The sequence below is a fragment of the Chiloscyllium plagiosum genome, chromosome 4 (genome assembly GCF_004010195.1).
Source record: "Chiloscyllium plagiosum isolate BGI_BamShark_2017 chromosome 4, ASM401019v2, whole genome shotgun sequence".
Lineage (NCBI taxonomy): Eukaryota > Metazoa > Chordata > Chondrichthyes > Orectolobiformes > Hemiscylliidae > Chiloscyllium > Chiloscyllium plagiosum.
Genome location: NC_057713.1, coordinates 45,156,754 through 45,174,417, shown reverse-complemented (window position 1 = coordinate 45,174,417; position 17,664 = coordinate 45,156,754). Strand labels below are relative to the sequence as shown.

At 38.6% G+C, this 17,664-nt stretch overlaps 1 protein-coding gene across 2 annotated transcripts in view; it reads left to right on the top strand.

The window, feature by feature from the left end:
• LOC122549011 (receptor-interacting serine/threonine-protein kinase 2-like) overlaps positions 1-14,223 on the top strand; it is a 30,935-nt gene extending 16,712 nt beyond the window's left edge. Inside the window, exons 6-11 of one of the 2 annotated variants that reach the window (XM_043688126.1) lie at positions 16-101; positions 1,640-1,720; positions 3,192-3,260; positions 3,674-3,821; positions 7,478-7,681; positions 11,710-14,223. In XM_043688126.1, the coding sequence (XP_043544061.1) occupies positions 16-101; positions 1,640-1,720; positions 3,192-3,260; positions 3,674-3,821; positions 7,478-7,681; positions 11,710-12,068 (947 nt within the window). In that variant the 3' untranslated portion in view covers positions 12,069-14,223. The remainder of the gene's footprint in view (positions 1-15; positions 102-1,639; positions 1,721-3,191; positions 3,261-3,673; positions 3,822-7,477; positions 7,682-11,709) is intronic. The other variant, XM_043688127.1, reaches the window with a different exon arrangement.
• The last annotated feature ends 3,441 nt before the right edge of the window (positions 14,224-17,664 follow it).

Sequence of the window (17,664 nt, the reverse complement as noted above, 5' to 3'; positions counted from 1 at the left end):
TTTCTGTTTATAAAGAATGTCTCATGGAATTGGAACCAGTGGTTCGAGCATTTAATGAACTGACTGTACTTGAAGATGTTTTATCACTTAAAAGAGTAAAAGTAAGTGGATTTTAATTTTTTTTTCAAAGTGGGTTGGGCTTCTCTGCTAATTGCTAGGGTTAGTATGTAACAGTCAGTTTTTTTTTAAAATTAGCCCCTGGAATTCCTACTAATTAACCCCTGTGGCCATCAGATTTTAAGTTGAACTTGAACTTGGATCTTGAGGCCCAGGGTAGGGATGCTATCCTCTGCTGCAGTTAAGTTTTAGGTTTTGAAATGAGCCTGTTTGAATGTTTTATCACACACCTCCATGGCAGGTTTGATTGAAACCCAGACCATCAGGTCCAAAGTTGGGACATTATCACAGTGTCACAACACCCCTGGATTAGAATTAGGTTTCATGTTGACAGTTATACATAACATGTAATTAGTGCTGTATTCACTTGAATCAGCAACTTGTTTTACATTTCTCGATACACTGATGTATCAGAACAATTGATGTACAGGGGAGAGGTGGCAGATAGAGATCCCTGGTGAGAAATGACATTGCAACCTGGATAGGAGGTATCTGAGAGGTTTTTTGGGAGAAAAGTAAAAGAAAAATAAATCTGGATACTTGCTCACCTTTTACTGAATTAGAAGAATGGAGCTAAAGGATACACAGATTAACATGATAAAAGCTAACTTTGCAACTTATCAGGACATTCTCCTTCATTCCAATAAATGGGTGATACGTCAAAAGAGAATCCAATTAGAACAGTGGAGGCAAGAAAAAAATAAACAAGAGTCCTTTTAAGAAACAGTTCAATACAGTCGATAGGAAACATTGTTATTTTGAAGTTGTGTAAGTAAGATGGACTGAATGGCTTTACTCATTTGTAATTATCTTGTAACCTGGTGCAGTCTTGTGAATATCTTGTCAATAGAGTTATGATGCTTGATGCATTTTAAAGCAAAGTAAAAGTTAGTTGCAGGTTGCATGTCCAGTACCTTGGATGAAAGTTGGGTACAGCATCAGTATAAGGATTTAATCCCAATTGAGTGTACATTAAAATTATTTTACTTTGCAATCCATATGGGCTGCAGAAACAGAACTCAGTTGCTGATGCCAACATGGATCACTAACTTACTGTCCGTATGGTTAAGTGTTCTCTTTTTTTTTTCACGGGTTGAGAGCATCACTGGCTAGGCCTGCATTTATTGTCCATCCCAAATTGCCCAAAGGGCAGTTAAGAGTCAGCCACATTGCTGTTGGTCTGAAGTCACATGTAGGCCAGACCAGGTGAGGATGGTAAAAACATTGTAGTTTCCTTCCCTAAAGATAATTCCTGAACCAGATGGATTTTTCTCAACAGTCAACAATAGCCGTTTATGAGACTCTTCTTTCCAGATTTTTATTGAATTCCGATTCCTCTATCTGCTGTGGCAGGATTCACATCTGGGTCCCCAAAACTTACATGGGTCTGTGGATTAACAGTGATTAATACCACTGGGCCATTGCCTCCCCATTTATTGTTTAGTATTCTGGTAAAATCAGTAGGACATTTAATTATGATTGAAACAAAATTTAGTTTTTTATTTTTCTTTTGCAATTATAGGGGAATTTTAATTCAAACACGTTTTCAGCATCATATGAAAAAGTCAATGGAGATTTGAAGTCACTTAATATACCAGTACAGGTAATAAACATTTATTTTACTTCTGGTATCTGTTTCTTTTAAAGGTGTAGTGAACCTGAAGTATTTTTTAAAGTACTTTGACATTAGACTCTTGATAAGAATAGTTCCTGTTATGTACATGTCGTCATAAAGCAGAAATTGGAGGGGAATGGGGCATATTATTGTGGGCCTTGTTTTGTACAACTTAAAGGAGAATTTAAAATTGAGGAAACAGTTGGCCCAGTTGCAACATATTATAAAAGCTATAATGAAAACTATTTGAAAATGTAACTAGAGAAGTTAGTATTGAAACTAAAATACCTTATGGCTTTGCACCAGGAATGAATTATGCCTGATTAATTTCTCAAATTTATCAGTGCAGTTAAAGGGAGTTCTTATGAGTGAAGATGCTGTTGTGTTATCGTTTCATGAATAACAAAGCAATAAGATAAGTTGTAATGTCATGTGACTTCACTAGTTAAGTGTTCGTGTTGTTATGAAATTGGATCCTATATGTCAGAGAATCTTGCTCTGTAACTTACAATCATGTCTGATGAAGCAATAAATATAGTTTAACAATCAAGTCATCTGGCCTGACCTCGTAGCAAGACCCAAAGAACCCACATGAGAAAATAATAAAACAGTCGTGGTGCTCCTTTCAAGACTGAAGGAAATGTAGAAATATCCCTAAGTTGCTGTTAATTCTAATTAGTTAAGGATACAGTTGATACAGGTGAGAATCAAGTCATTGTCAGCTCTGAAGGGCACCACTGGGGAGGGCAAACCAGTGAGGACCATGTTCTCAGTAAACAAATTGGGATGGGGAGAGGGGGAGTCCTCACACATTCACCTTAGCTTATCTGCAACTACTTTATTACACCTATCATCCAATTATTCCTAATTCTTTCTGCTGCCATCCTCTTTGTCTTCCAGAAAAGATCTATAGCTTTTCACCTCTGATCAAATGGCCAAAGTACTGGTGTTTTCTTATCCAAATATAATTTTTAGAGTTTTTATTTGTTCTTGCAATTTGAAATACCTCTTAATTTGTCCATGAGGTTTCTAATGCATACAGAAAGATAAAAGAATGTAGCATCTTATTAGTTTTGTTTCTTGGTTATGAACTCAAGTTTCCTTGTTGGTCACCGATTCTTCTTCTTCACAACATAATGTCTGGCTAACTCTGTCTTCCTTCTATGTTCTACGTCATATCTGCCATCTTCTCTTATTATTTGTCCTAAGTAGACAAACATATCGACTTGTTCCAGTGTGATACAATCCACTGAAATCTTAATTTTAATTTCTTATACATTCTTCCACATCAGCATTTAATGTTGGAGTTCATACTCAACCCATAGTCTAAACATTTAGCTTTTACTTGCTGTATAATATTTTTTCTGAGTTTTTTCTGTGTGCTGGTTGAATAACGTTGTTAACTGTACACAGCCTTATCATACTCCCCTCTTCATTTTTCGGTTTGTCCCTTTTCTAGGCTGATGCTGGTCCCAAGATCAGTTTTCTTAACTTTTTATGTTTCTGCTTATTGTGTTCTATCCAAGTAGTAAGTATTTCAGGTTTGTTGACCTTGTTTGCTTTGTGAGCATTACAGTTCTTTTAGGTTACAGAGCTGCTGTAAATAAAGTGTTCAGAGAGCATTAGCTTCCTGTGCTGTGGAAAGCACCTGTAGCATGATGTGTGAGTGATTCTTTCCTATTGATCAGCAGAGAAATAGCCACACATGTAATGGCCTTGCTGGCTGCCAGATCACTAACCTGTCAACAGTCCGATTTAAAAACTTATCTGTTGTTACCAGAGACAGATTTATTGTTATATAACATTACATGAATTGGTAGATAATGTTTTAGCACTTCAGACCTTTCACACTTTACTAATACTAAAGTGATTTGGTATCTGTTTAAATCATGTTTTCTGTCTTTTTGTTTCCCCATTTAATTTGTTTCTGTTGTATGCCAGGCTATGAATCCAGAACCACATTCCTTGTCCTCCCATCAGGAAGATATCTCCTTTCGGCAGTCAGCTGGAGTTCTCCATCAGTTTCCTACAGCTCCCTCACTTCCAACGTACAACATTATGCCTTCGGTATCAGAAAACAGTGATATCAGTAAGTAGAGCTGATATATTGCTTGCTGTGTAGCTGGGAGTAGAGTGAGTCATTAAAACCAATACAGAGGTGACCAGGCATGAGCTGCCTGAGGAAGAATTGATAAGGAAGGAAGAGGCCGTAAGTAGATTGCTTTGAGAAATGGTGAGGGGTGCAGGAGCAATAGTGTAGTGAGATGATTCAGGGATTTTAGAACATGTATCATCTACAAGATTAATTTGTGGTGTTACTGAAAGGAATGAAGTGAGCGAAAAGATGGTGACACTTGAAGGAAAATTGGAAACACAAGGAATGGATCTAAAGTTTATTATTTCATCAGTCACTTTTAAAAGTCAGGAATTTCTGAGTGAATGTTTGCAAGTGGAGTAGCTATTTAGAGTAGTGATTCCCAAGCAGAGGGCTTGCAAAACACTTTCAAAGGGTCTGTCACCATGATCCCATGACTGACACTACCATCTTTCAGTCTAATCCTGAATTCAGCTCATTTGCTGATCAACAGGTAAGATAGTTAGTTTCATACCAGTTATGTGACTCCTCATGGTCTCTCTCTTACTCACTCACTAACTCACTCACTCCACGCATGCTGTAGTGTTCCTACCTTTTGAGTCAGGAGACCTGGGTTCAAGTCCCAACTGCTCCAGAGTTGTGTAATAACATCTCTGAACAGGTTAATAAGAAAATATAAAGCCATATTACCGACCGTATGTTTAATAGTTTTCAGATCCAACAATAGAGGCTGTAAAAATTACTGTTGTAGATTCTACTGAACTGAGAATTTGTCAATTAATTCTGGTGTCGGCAGGTTGTGACATTAAACAGCCACTAATGCTATGTGGTACCCATTCTGCCATTTGGACAAGAGTGAATTAATTAACACTGTAACAAAATCACTTGAGCTGAATGTGCAGTTCTTACTTTTCAATCCATCTGCTATATTCTTTCAGAGCTTTCTCTTTGTCAAAATTGTAAAATAAAAGCCGCGAACAAAAAAAAAGGCTCCATAGTCATCTTACCTAATGGCACTTCCAATAACACATGTGACCTGTGTGGAAAAAGGGAAGGTCTGAAGTTTTGATCACAAAATAAGGTGCAGGCAATATCCCAGTAATGATGAACGGAAGGGAGTGTGGTAGTGATATGGGATAGAAGTGTCAGCAGACAGATGCTGTTCCCTGTAGCCATGACCCTTCTCCATTGCCAGGGCCAAGAATCTTCTCTGAAGAGGCAATGACCTTTGGAATGGAGGGGGGGTGAGATTTCAGTTGTTGTGGTCCACGTATGAACCTACATCATAAACTGAATCAGAAGTAATGCTTTGCTGAAAAGTGTTGAGTTAGTATTCAAACTGAAATACTGAACAGTACAATTAATTGTCTATTAATTATTTGCAATTTGCTAGTGTGCTGTTGAGAGAACCACACATATGTAGAATAATGTAGCAATATGGGTAAAGACAAACCGAGATAGATAACAAGTTTAACAATGGTTGGAAATTACTGAGTAAGATTCATGCAGGGAATAGTTGTACGAAATGAAATTAGAGTCTCTACCTGAATGATGCCCGATAAGATAGATACATTTTTATCACAAATAAAGGTTGGCACGGTGGTTCAGTGGTTAGCACTGCTGCCTCACAGCACCAGGTTCCTGTCTGTGTGGAATTTGCACATTCTCTCTGTGTCTGCGTGGGTTTCATCCGACAATCCAAAGATGTGCAGGTCAGGTGAATTGGCCATGCTAAATTGCCCACCATGTTAGTCAGGGGTAAATATAGGGTAGGGGAATGGGTTTGGGTGAGTTTCTCTTCGGAAGGGTGGTATGGACTTGTTGGGCCGAAGGGCCTGTTTCCACACTGTGTAGAGAATCTAATCTAATCTAATCTTAGAAAGGTAAATGGTTTAGATTTAATTGCCATTATAGAGACCTAGTTACAAAAAAACGTAATAGTTACCTTTTGAGTTGTAATTATCTGTAATAACATTTTGTATTATTTTAATGATTTAATTTTCAGCCTTTGGATGTTTACCAAAGCTTGTTTTTTTTTTCCCCTATGAACTTGCGGTTTTAGTTTTAGCAATTGGACTTTAAATGCTATGCCTCTGAAACAATTCTACTATGGCCTTGGGTATAAATTATAATAATGGTTTTCAGCTCTTGGATGTAGACAAAGCTCGGGAACTGATGGTCTACATAATAGGTATGAAATGAACAGCTGTAAGTTAATGGATGAATTGCACGTGATTTTCCAAACCTTCTTTGTTTGGGAACAGTCCAAATTTGACTGGAAATAAAATTGGAAGTTGACAAATATAAAGTCACTTTTCAAGAAATTAGGAGTTAACTGGGAACTACAGGCCACATAGTCTGATATCAGTCATTAGAAGTCCCTTGGAATCTATTATTAAGGAAGTCTTAACAATGCATTTAGAAAAGCATAGTATGATTAGAACAAGGCAAATCAAAGTGAAATTTTGTTTGAGGATGTAGCAAGTGGAATAAAGGATTCCCATGGATGCCAGTACTCTTGGATTTCTAAGAAAGCATTTGTTAAGGTGGCAAAACAAAGTTGAAAGGCAAAATAGAGATTCATGGAGTTAGTCGTAATGTATTAACAAAGATAGAGGATTATTTAATGGACAGGAAGCAAATAGTAGGTATCAGAGCATTGACGTTAGTGCTAATTAGGATATATGCTACATTTTGTCAAGGAAAGGAAATGAGATGTTGTTAAGGAGAGTCTGGGAGTGATGAATACATGAATGGTTCAGATGTAGAAAATGATCATTTAAAGTCAAGTGATATGATGGAAAAAAAAATTAGGCTTTGGGTGCATGTCTTCAATTGAGAACTGTTGTGTTTACCTGAGAAGAGGTTGATAATATCGATCTTTAGTCTCCCCAACTGGTATAGCAAGAAGAGACCAATCATTGTGGTTACTAGCAGCAAATAGCTCAGGATGAGTCATTTTAAGTGAGAAAGTTATCAATACAGAGCTGATCTCCCCATGCAGCACCATGGGCAGCATCTGTGCAACATCAATTGTGCTCAAATAAATTTCTGGCTGCTTGTGTATTCTCAGCGCCGTGTATAAAACTTCTTTGCATTGCATTCAGGGCACTCAAGCAAAATAATGAATCTTTTACTTTTACTCTTGCATGGAATCCATCACAGGGAAGGTTAATATTTATCTATTCCTAGTTGTTGTTGATAAGTGATGGTGAGTTACCTTCTTGAAACACTGTAGTGCATTTAATGTGGATGCTCCTGCGATGCTAAACAGAATTCCAGAATTTGAATCTAGCAACAGTGAAGGAATGGCAAGATAGTTCCAAGTCAGCTGAGGCAGTGTAACTGATGTAAACTACTATGTGTTAGTGCACCATTATCATTTAAATACAGGACTTTCAAATGTAGGTTTTCTTCATGTTTCAGTCTAAGTAACACCAGGTATGGTTCAAAATTAGTTCACATTTTGAATGTTATCTTAATGCCATTTCTATGCTTATGCCATTACCTTCTGCAGACTTCCAAAAGGATGTGGTCTATATTTCTAGAAACTTCTATTAATTTTCAAAAAAAACATACAAAATAAGGAGGAAAGCATTTTAACCTGTGTACATAATCTTTTCCTGCTTCTTCTGAATATCTCCTCATAGGAAGCACAGATGAAAATGTTTTGTCTAGTTTAAAATGTCAACATGATGAACTGTACACACCATCTTTAGTCACACCCAGTGAAGAAGGCAGTTTGCCTCAGACGATGATATGCCAACCAGATGACACATTTATACCTAAAAAGGTATTTCCTGAAAGTGAACCAGACAGTGGATCAGGATTGATAACGTTCCAACCTTGCTCTGGTGAGTACAGATGTACCGTAATTAAACATGTAGAACTTAATCTGTGTAATTATGATTGAAGAAACTGAATTTTTGTATTGCTAGAAAATTGCAGCTAAATGTAAAATGCATTTGTGTTTTATGCTGATCTCAAAAGTTTATATTGCTAGAAGCTATGATTTCACTTTATAGTATACAAGTAACATGATTAATTGGAATAGTGTGAAAGCAGAGACATTGTTAGAAATGGCTGAGCTGTGAAATGGAATGGATTGCGAGAAGGTCAGTTTATGAGGGATTTCCCATCTTGCATTTTAATTTACTTTTATAGAAATGATGACGTTCAAAAGGCTGTATGGGCTACTGTAGTTCTCAATTTTTTTTCAAAGTCACAATATGTCATAAAATATTTATAGGCTGGTGTAAAAATGGCATGTTGTTCACTTGTTAGCTGGAAAAAATGTAAAAGCAGAGTATTACTTAAATGAAGACAACCGTGGAAGTTGTAGCTGGGGAATTTAGGTGTTCTAGTGCATGAGTCATAAAAGACTAGTACGTAGTTACAACGTGAAAATTAAGAAGATTAATATAATGCAATATTTGAGAGGTATTGAACATATAAGTAAAAAGTTATGTTTAAATCATGTGGGATATTGGTGACACTACATCTCGAATACTTTATTCAATTTTAGTCTCCATGTTTGTGGAAGGATGTAAATCATTTGGAGATGGTTGAGGGATGCATTCCTAGATCGATACCTGAAATGAGTGGGCTGTCTTTTGTGAATATGATGAACAGGCTGGAGTTTAGAAAAGTAAGAGGTGATTTGACTGAGGTGTATAAGATCCAAATAGTCTTGATAAGGTGGATATGAAAAGAATGTTTCTGGTTGTGGGCGAGTCCAGAACTAGGAAGAGCATTATTTTTAACATCAGATGTCATCCTTTTAGGATAGAGTGATAAGGTTTCTTCTCCACTCTTAGGGTTGTGTGATTTTGGAAGTCCAGAAGGCATTGGAGTTGGGGGTGGCGGGGGGGGGGAGTGATTAATTTATTTTTAAGCAGAAGTTGAAATATTCTTGTTATGCAGAGGAATCAAAGATTATTAGAGGTAAATGGGAATGTGCAATTCAGAAATCTGAGATCAGCAATGATAATAGTGAATGGGAAGGCAGGCTCAAACTGTCAGATGGTCTACTCCTGGTCTTATTCTGCATGTTCATATATGTGTAAATTCCGGGATACAAATGTTTGATTCGGGTAACTATACTCATTACTTCATGTGAACATTGCCTTATGAATTAATTCCAGTATACATTACCACTTCATTTAAATCATTAGATATTTCTAGTGTTCCGATTCAATGTTGTCTTGTAAATTATCATCTGATCACACTCATACAAATGAAAAGTTTTTTTCAAAATTGAAACTTGAATTTATGGTACCTTTAAAATAGCAAGTCAGGATAGGAATATTTGCCTATCCTAGTGATTTTTGTTTTTTTTTTGAACTCCAAAACTGCACTTTTCAGATGGCTTTAGAGCTTACGGATATCAGCAAGCATTTGCAAATATAGTTTTTAAATATCTGCAATTATGCAATCTTGGACTTGTAGAATTTGCACTTTTTAAATTTCCACTGAAAATCCTAAGTCAGCCACTTTTCATCAAGCAAATGAAAATGGTTCCCAATTTTGATTAAGCTTGCCCTCAAATTGATAATCTGTAGACTTGCATGAGTTAAACAAATTTGCCTTAAAATGCCTCTAGAGAGCTCTTTGGATCACATCTGGACTAGAGTGGAGCTTCCACTTGTAACATCTTAAATCCTGGAGGCTAGCACATTTCAACAATAAAGTACTGCATTTGGGGGTGCCCACTTATTTAGAAATGGGATTTGGCAGTAAACCCGGCTGCAATGTAAATGGATGGCTGGAGTTAACAGGAATCCAGGGGCAAACTGTACATAGGTTGGGAGTCAGACCTATCCCGTAGGAAATGGTTGTGCTTGTTGGAGGTCAGTCATTTCAGCTCCAGAGCGTGTCTCCAGGAACTCCACTGGATGTCCTAGACCTAACCATCGTAAATCGATTCATCAATGATTTTCCCTCCATCATAAGATCAGAAATGGGTATGTCTGCCAATGATAGCACTGTGTTCAGCACCATTCATGATGACTCAGATACTGAAGTAGTCAGTGTTCAAATGCAATGAGATCTAGACAATATCCATGTTTGAGTTGAAAAGTGGCAAGTAATATTCACCCCACACAAATGACCATGACCATTTACAATAACACGCAGTCTAAAAGACATTCTATCTATGGCCTCCTGACATTCAATGGTGTTACTATCACTGAATCCCCTTTTCACCATCCCGGGGTTACCATTGATCAGAAATACAGCTGGACCGACCATATAAATTGGGTGGCACAGTGGTTAGCACTGCTGCCTCACAGCACCAGAGACCCGGGTTCAATTCCCGACTCAGGCGACTGATTGTGTGGAGTTTGCACGTTCTCCCCGTGTCTGCATGGGTTTCCTCCGGGTGCTCCGGTTTCCTCCCACAGTCCAACGATGTGCAGGTCAGGTGAATTGGCCATGCTAAATTGCCCGTAGTGTTAGGTAAAGGGGTAAATATAGGGGAATGGGTGGGTTGCGCTTCGGCGGGTCGGTGTGGACTTGTTGGGCCGAAGGGCCTGTTTCCACACTGTAAGTCTAATCTAATCTAAATACAGGAGAGGGTCAGAAGCTAGGAATGTGGCAAATGACTCACTTCCTGACTTGCTAAAGCCAGTCCATTGTTAACACAGTATGTGTTAGCGATGTGATGGAATAGTCCCTACTTGCCTGCATGGATGCAGCTCCAAATACACTCCAGCTTGATAGTATCCAGAACTCAATTTCTAGGATCTACTCCATCAACTTGTGGTACTCAGTACACACTGCTACTACTATCTACAAGGTGCATTGCAGAAATTCACCAAGGATCTGGAGACAGCACATTCCAAACCTATGACCACTTCCAACTAGAAGGACAAGGGCAACAAATATATGGGAACAACACCACCCGCAAATTCCCATCAAAGTCAGTTACTATCCTGACCTGGAAATATCTTGTCATTCCTTCACTGTCGCTGGGTCAAAAATCCTGCCATTACCTGCCGAATAGCACTGTGAGTCTCCTTACAGCACATGGATTGCAGCAGTTCAAGAAAGCAGTGCACCAACACCAAGGGAACACGAAAGGCAACTAGGTACAGGCAATAAATGCTGACCAGCCAGTAACATCCACCTCCCACTGAGAAAAATAAAACCAATATGATTAAATATTGAAACATGGTGCTTCCTTGTTTTTAATACGCTAGTGCCTTTGAAAATAAACCTTCCATGGGCTTAACCATAGTGGTTGCAAGAACATTCAGACATCCTTGATGTTTATAACATTTTGTCTAACCTTCATGGTAATGAGTCAGAAAATCACCAATGGAGATGCATAATTCCAAATCCACAGACACATTTAAATGCGAGAAGGGTAGGGAGAGGATAAATTCGGCAGAAACTGAGGAGCCACTAGAAATACTGTCCCAGCTCGTCCATCATCGACTCGAGTTCTCTACACTTTGGATGCTGGTCAAGTCTACACTGAGATGTTTGAACGTTGGTTTCTGCCTCAAAAAGTACAGACCCTAAAAATGTATAAAACACTACCATTGGCTGACTCTTGAGCAAACAACTACAATGCAGGTATCTCAATCCTTGCACCTTTGTTATGTTTGTATTATGGAGAAAGTGAGGACTGCAGATGCTGGAGATCAGAGCTGAAAATGTGTTGCTGGAAAAGCGCAGCCGTTCAGGCAGCATCCAAGGAACAGGTGAATCGACGTTTCGGGCATAAGCCCTTCTTCAGGAATCCTGAAGAAGGGCTTATGCCCGAAACGTCGATTCTCCTGTTCCTTGGATGCTGCCTGAACTGCTGCGCTTTTCCAGCAACACATTTTCAGCTATGTTTGTATTATGACCCATTTATTGATGTATGCCTTGCCTGCAGGTTTCATCACAGAGTGTGTGTCTCACGGTTTGGCTCACCAGTGGATTCAAAGCAAAAGGGAGGATATTATCAATCAGATGACAGAGGCATGTCTGAATCAAGCCTTGGATGCCCTAATTTCCCGTGACTTAGTAATGAAAGAGGATTATGAGCTCATCAGCACCAAACCCACAAGAACAGCAAAAGTCCGGCAACTTTTGGACACTAGTGACAACCATGGAGAAGACTTTTCCAGAGTTATTGTTCAGAAGTTAAAAGACAATAAACAGATGGGGCTTCAACCTTATCCAGATCTGTCTTCAATATCTAGTCCATCCTCTTACTTGAGCCTGATGTCAACTCAACTCAAAATCAAATGACTGTTATTCAGACAAAGCAAAATGCTGCAGATCCTGGAAATCTGAAATAAAAAGAGAATGCTGGAAATATTCAGCAGATTAGGTGGGATCTACGTACACAGTTAATGTTTTCAGGTCAATGACCGCTGTTCAGTATTCTCTGAGACTGTCATTCAGGTTTTTTTCCTCAAATTTTCTTTTGTTCTGGGTTATTTAAGCAATGTCATGGTGGATTTATCATCAGTGTATTTGTACTGTACTGAAGCTGTACCAATTGAAAGTACGATGTTGTAGAAGTTGGTATGGTTTTCCTTTGACCCAAGAGTTCATAACAGCATTCATGTAGTCAGGTGACTGCTCCTCATTGTTGTCTATGCTTATGATTGTCTAGACTTCTTCTTTTTGAGTTTGTTAATGTACTTTTACCAAACTGTTTCATTGAATGTTACCACAATATAGAATATCTCATCTTAAAGGGAATAGAGGCTTATATTCTTATTATTTCCTCACTGAACTCCATTGATTTAATGGCTTCCCAATAAGATGACCCCACAACCTTGATGAATGAATATGTTACCTTACACCTGAATGTTTAGCAATAGATTTTAGATGGTCTCGGGCAGGAAAATGCTGCTTTCTATCTTTTTCCAAAAACTAGATAGTTATTATCACTTGTACAGAAACTTATAAATTTGGGTTAACCGGGAGAACACCGTAGCGGTTTGAGGGGAAAAATTGCCTGTGCATGCATTAAAATGGAATGGGCATATATAAAACCGTAGCAGTCAGAAGGCTTTCAGCAACACTTAATTGCCAAGTTAATCCTTTTGAAAATGTTTGTCAAGGATAAAGGGGAGTCAGAAGAGGAGAGACAAACTGAATAGAGGAAAACAAAATGGAAGGGGAGTTTGCAGATGAGAGGTTTTGCTGGGCACTCGACCTCCAACTTGGTTGCTGAAGTGACAGTGGTGAGGTGGGATAGTCCTCTTTGTTACCTCAGTGTTGTAGAATGCCCTTCAGGAACTTGAACATATTCCAATTTGTCAGTTCAGCCCTGAATGGTTGTTGCACATGTCCTTCTGTCCTGCTCTACATTTGACATTCTAATCTTGCACATAATGAAGACACATCCCCACGGTTGTTTGGTAGAGATGGCACAAATAGTTGGGAATGTTACAAGTGTGACCAGCTATACCAGACTGCCTGCTCAAAACATGGCATCCTGTCACTGGATTGTGCCATAGCATTAGTCTACTATATTAGAACAATCTCTGATTAAAGACTCACTGCTCAATCTCACAAACAGATTGCAATCCTAGGATTTTTGCCAACAAAATGTCTATCATGGTAGAAATGGCAGATGGACTGAAAATTCCCAGTCCTGCCTATCTTCATGGTCATAGTTCCCAGAGGAATTTGAGTCAGCTTCTGGAGCCCAGGATTGTAAAGCATGAAGTGTTCGCAGTAGATCTGTACGACCTTGTGCATTTCTTTGAGTAGCCATAGTGTCCCTTTGTTGACCTGTACTGATATGGTCCCCAGGCACCTTTTGGGGAAATAACATAGTTTTTGGCTGCCCTCTCTAATCAACAAAAACAGGCCTTAAATATGTGTAGAAAGTGCATAAACTCAGGAACTATCAGAACACTTGTCAAAATCATTGATCAAAGCTCTTAAGACATACTTCGGAAGTCTTGTTAGGACCTATCGGAAACAACTGTCAAAGGGAGCTGTTTGGCATTTAAAAGCGCTACCTTTCATATATTTGAAGAAAAGTATGCACTGTTTTAAAAAAAAAACTCATTACTCTGTTTCACATTTGTTGCCAAACACCTGAGAACCTCGGTTATTGGATTAATCAGCATGATTGATTTCACAACTGTTCATTATCACAGTATCATGTGCTATTTCACGGTTTGACCACTGCAAGTTATTCTAGATGATTTGAAATGGGACTATGAATTCCAAAGCTTGTTTTAAGAGATAGAGCAGTTGAGTGCAATTGTAACGCATCTTATCATTGAAGGAAGGTAAATGCAGCAAATGAGTTTTTATGATTTAAATATAGTGTAAAGTCTGCAATAAATACTTAAATTAATTTCATTAATGTTGTGGTTCTGTTCACTGAGCTGGGAATTTGTGTTGCAGGCGTTTCGTCCCCTGTCTAGGTGACATCCTCATTGCCTGGGAGCCTCCTGTGAAGTGCTTCTGTGATGTTTCCTCCAGCATTTAGTGGTTTGAATCTGCCACTTCTGGTTGTCAGTTCCAGCTTCCGGATGCAGCAGATTCAAACCACTATAAATGCCGGAGGAAACATCACAAAAGCACTTCAGAGGAGGCTCCCAAGCACTGAGGATGTCACCTAGACAGGGGACGAAACGTCTGCAACACAAATTCCCAGCTCGGCGAACAGAACCACAACAACGAGCACCCAAGCTACAAATCTTCTCCCAAACTTTAATTTCATTAATCCTTATTTTATCTTATCTGTACATAGATCCTGAGCTGTGCCCATGATGGCTCAAGGGGGAGTTGATACAGATATATGATTAAAATCTAGTGAGTCAGGGGCATGTGAAGTCATGAGTTGGCAGTAAATTGGAATAGTGGGCATAATGGATGAGGCCAGGGAGTTGGTTGACATGAAGGTTATAAGGGATTATGGGGTGGGTACAAGATCTTACGTTGACATGAAGGGACATGGAAGTAGGGAAGGGAGTCATAGATTGACATGCAGACCCTGAATGGCCAGGTATGGTTACAGGACATGATGCAGAACAGATGGACATGGTGCAAGAGGAACTACAATAGGGTTAGGGGTAGAGGGGTGTTTAATGTTTCAAAATGTTTAAATTTTGCACAGTGTCGTAGCCCAGAGTGGATATTCTGTGAAGCCTCATTCTACACTTGGCATCCGTTCACTACTGTAACCAGACTGTAGTTCTGTAAGATGTAATGATTCTCCTTGACTGTTTGACCCAGAAGACTTCAGACAATCGATGATCCTGTTCACCTGTTTGAATCCTCAAACACAGTTATCAGTCAGATTTGGAAACTCGTATTCATGTATAGATCTGTGGTCTGGCAATGCATTATTTTCATTAGAACAAACAACAATAACTAATTAATTAGAGAAACCTATTTCTGTTTTTGTTCAACATTAATTAATATTGATTGTCGACAATCTCAGACAATAACAGAAATGCTTCTCATTGAATGTAGCAACACTGGCAGGTTGACACTTCTAATAAACTTCTATTTATGAAGGATGTTTCATTTAGCTCAAGTGGAACTGATATTTTGTTTTGTTTTTGTTTCTATGTATAATTACATTTTAACTTCCGGCATCCTAAGCATAGTGATGCAAACCTATCTGCAAGAGAGCAGTGAAAGAGTACGTTTTTGTCATAGGATACTTCTGACAGAACACCCAATGTTATGTTACACCAGCATTAATGTACCTTAGTGGTGACATTGGATCCATGGTCCCAGATCCCAAGACCGCCACCTACATTAATGGCCTGTCAGAGTAAGATGCTACTTGCAGAGTTGGGTGGGTAGATGGGAACAAAGGAGAAAGTGAGGACTGCAGATGCTGGAGATCAAAGCTGAAAATGTGTTTTGGAAAAGCACAGCAGGTCAGGCAGCATCCAAGGAGCAGGAGAATCGACGTTTCGGGCATGTGCCCTTCTTCAGGATTCCTGAAAAAGGGGTCATGCCCGAAACGTCGATTCTCCTGCTCCTTGGATGCTGCCTGACCTGCTGCGCTTTTCCAGCAACACATTTTCAGCTCTAGATGGGAACAAACCATCTCTCTTAAAACTTAGTATCTGTCTTTTCTCTAAGCCCCATCACAAGGCAATTCTAATTGGAAATTGCAATATTAATTGTGCTGGGACCAAAAAAATACTTAGAACACATGCTAATTAGACACTTAATAGCCTCCATTGACCTTGTAGAAATGTAATCTTGTAGAGAGGAGAAGGTAGTTGAAACTTGATTAGTATAGTACAGAAAATCAGTCGACTATAAGTATACATTTGGCTACATTTAAGTATCTTCCTCCATTCAGCTTCCTTTTGGCTGGAGGTTGAGCAGCTTCATGATTGACACTGGACTCATCTCTTAATTAAGTCCTGAAGAGTTTGTATTATGGTGTGAAATTCCTTTCAATGTTTTTCTGTAGTGTCGAGAGCTGCTATTCCCTTCATGAAGCTGAAAGAGATTTGTAGTTTACATTGTTTAAAAATGCTTGTAGATTACATTTTATTTATTAATTTAGTAAAGTAATTAAAGGGTGATGCTTTAAGAGAATTATAGCTCAATATGCTACACTGTTTTTATTAAAAGAAGGATTAGAGTGGGGTCCTTCACTATAGGTGGGACAGATTTCTTGTCACTAAGCTAAGTATTTCTGAACAGATGGCTTTTTTATACAGGTTCTTATCACCAAAGTTTCTGTTCTAATCTCTTGGGTTGCTCTAATCTAGGAACAGCAATTCAACCAAGCTAAAAACAAACAATATTACAAAGCTGTATTGATTCTCTGGAATTTTTCATTGTAAACTGTGTTAACTGTAGCCACCGAACAGGCATCCAGTTTTGATTTAATGTACCATCTCAAGCCCCGTGATTTGAATGCCCTCTTTGTCATAGCTGGTTTTTATGATTTTATAAAATATGTTCCTTTCTGCTTTGGAATTTGTTTTTAAAAAAACTGTAAGATATTTAATTTTACACTTGTCCACATCTTGGTTCTACTAATTCACATAAACCGAGAACATGAATTCCATAAATTGTTTGTTTGACCTTTTATTTCACGGTGGTGTAATTATTAGTTAGTTGATCCATGATCTGCATAAGCCCTTCCTGAAGAAGGGCTTATGCCTGAAACGTCGATTCTCCTGTTCCCTGGATGCTGCCTGACCTGCGCTTTTCCAGCAACACATTTTCAGCCATGATCTGCAACACTGCTGTAATATCAGTAAAAAGAAAGACTTACTAATAAATCACATTACAGAGTGAAGATAGTTGGACTTCTTTTAAGGATGTCATTCTGTTTGATTCACACACAAGAATCACCCAAAAAATCTTAGATTTTCTGACTTTGATATCAACAATTCTCTGAGGGTAAGTGATGTTGTAATAATTTTAAATGAAAAATTAATAAGTATTTCATATGTAATTACTTTTTTAAAAGCTTCAAAGCATTATCTAAATTTAATGGTACAATAAACCGTTTTTGAGAAACTTAATTCCTTGCTCTTCTCCTGAACTCTCTTGACATTTGTGAAGCTGCTGTACTTCCAATTGATTCCCAAAGCAAAATAATTCATCAAGCAAAACAGAATGACCAGGACAATTGGCACACGATGGGTACAGAACATAGACTCATCCCCAGAATGGTGAGGCCCATGGCACCTCTGGTGATGTGTTGCAGACCATTGAGGGTCCTCGAGTGCATTATCTGCAGCCAGTAAACATTTCCAGCAATACATATCTTAAGTTGCAGCTATTGTGATGCCAGCAGAGTTACGAGAAAAGACTGGAGGACTGTGATCAGGTCAAGATATAACAGGAGTCAAGATAATTAATTGGTGGCTGGAGGGATCAGGAG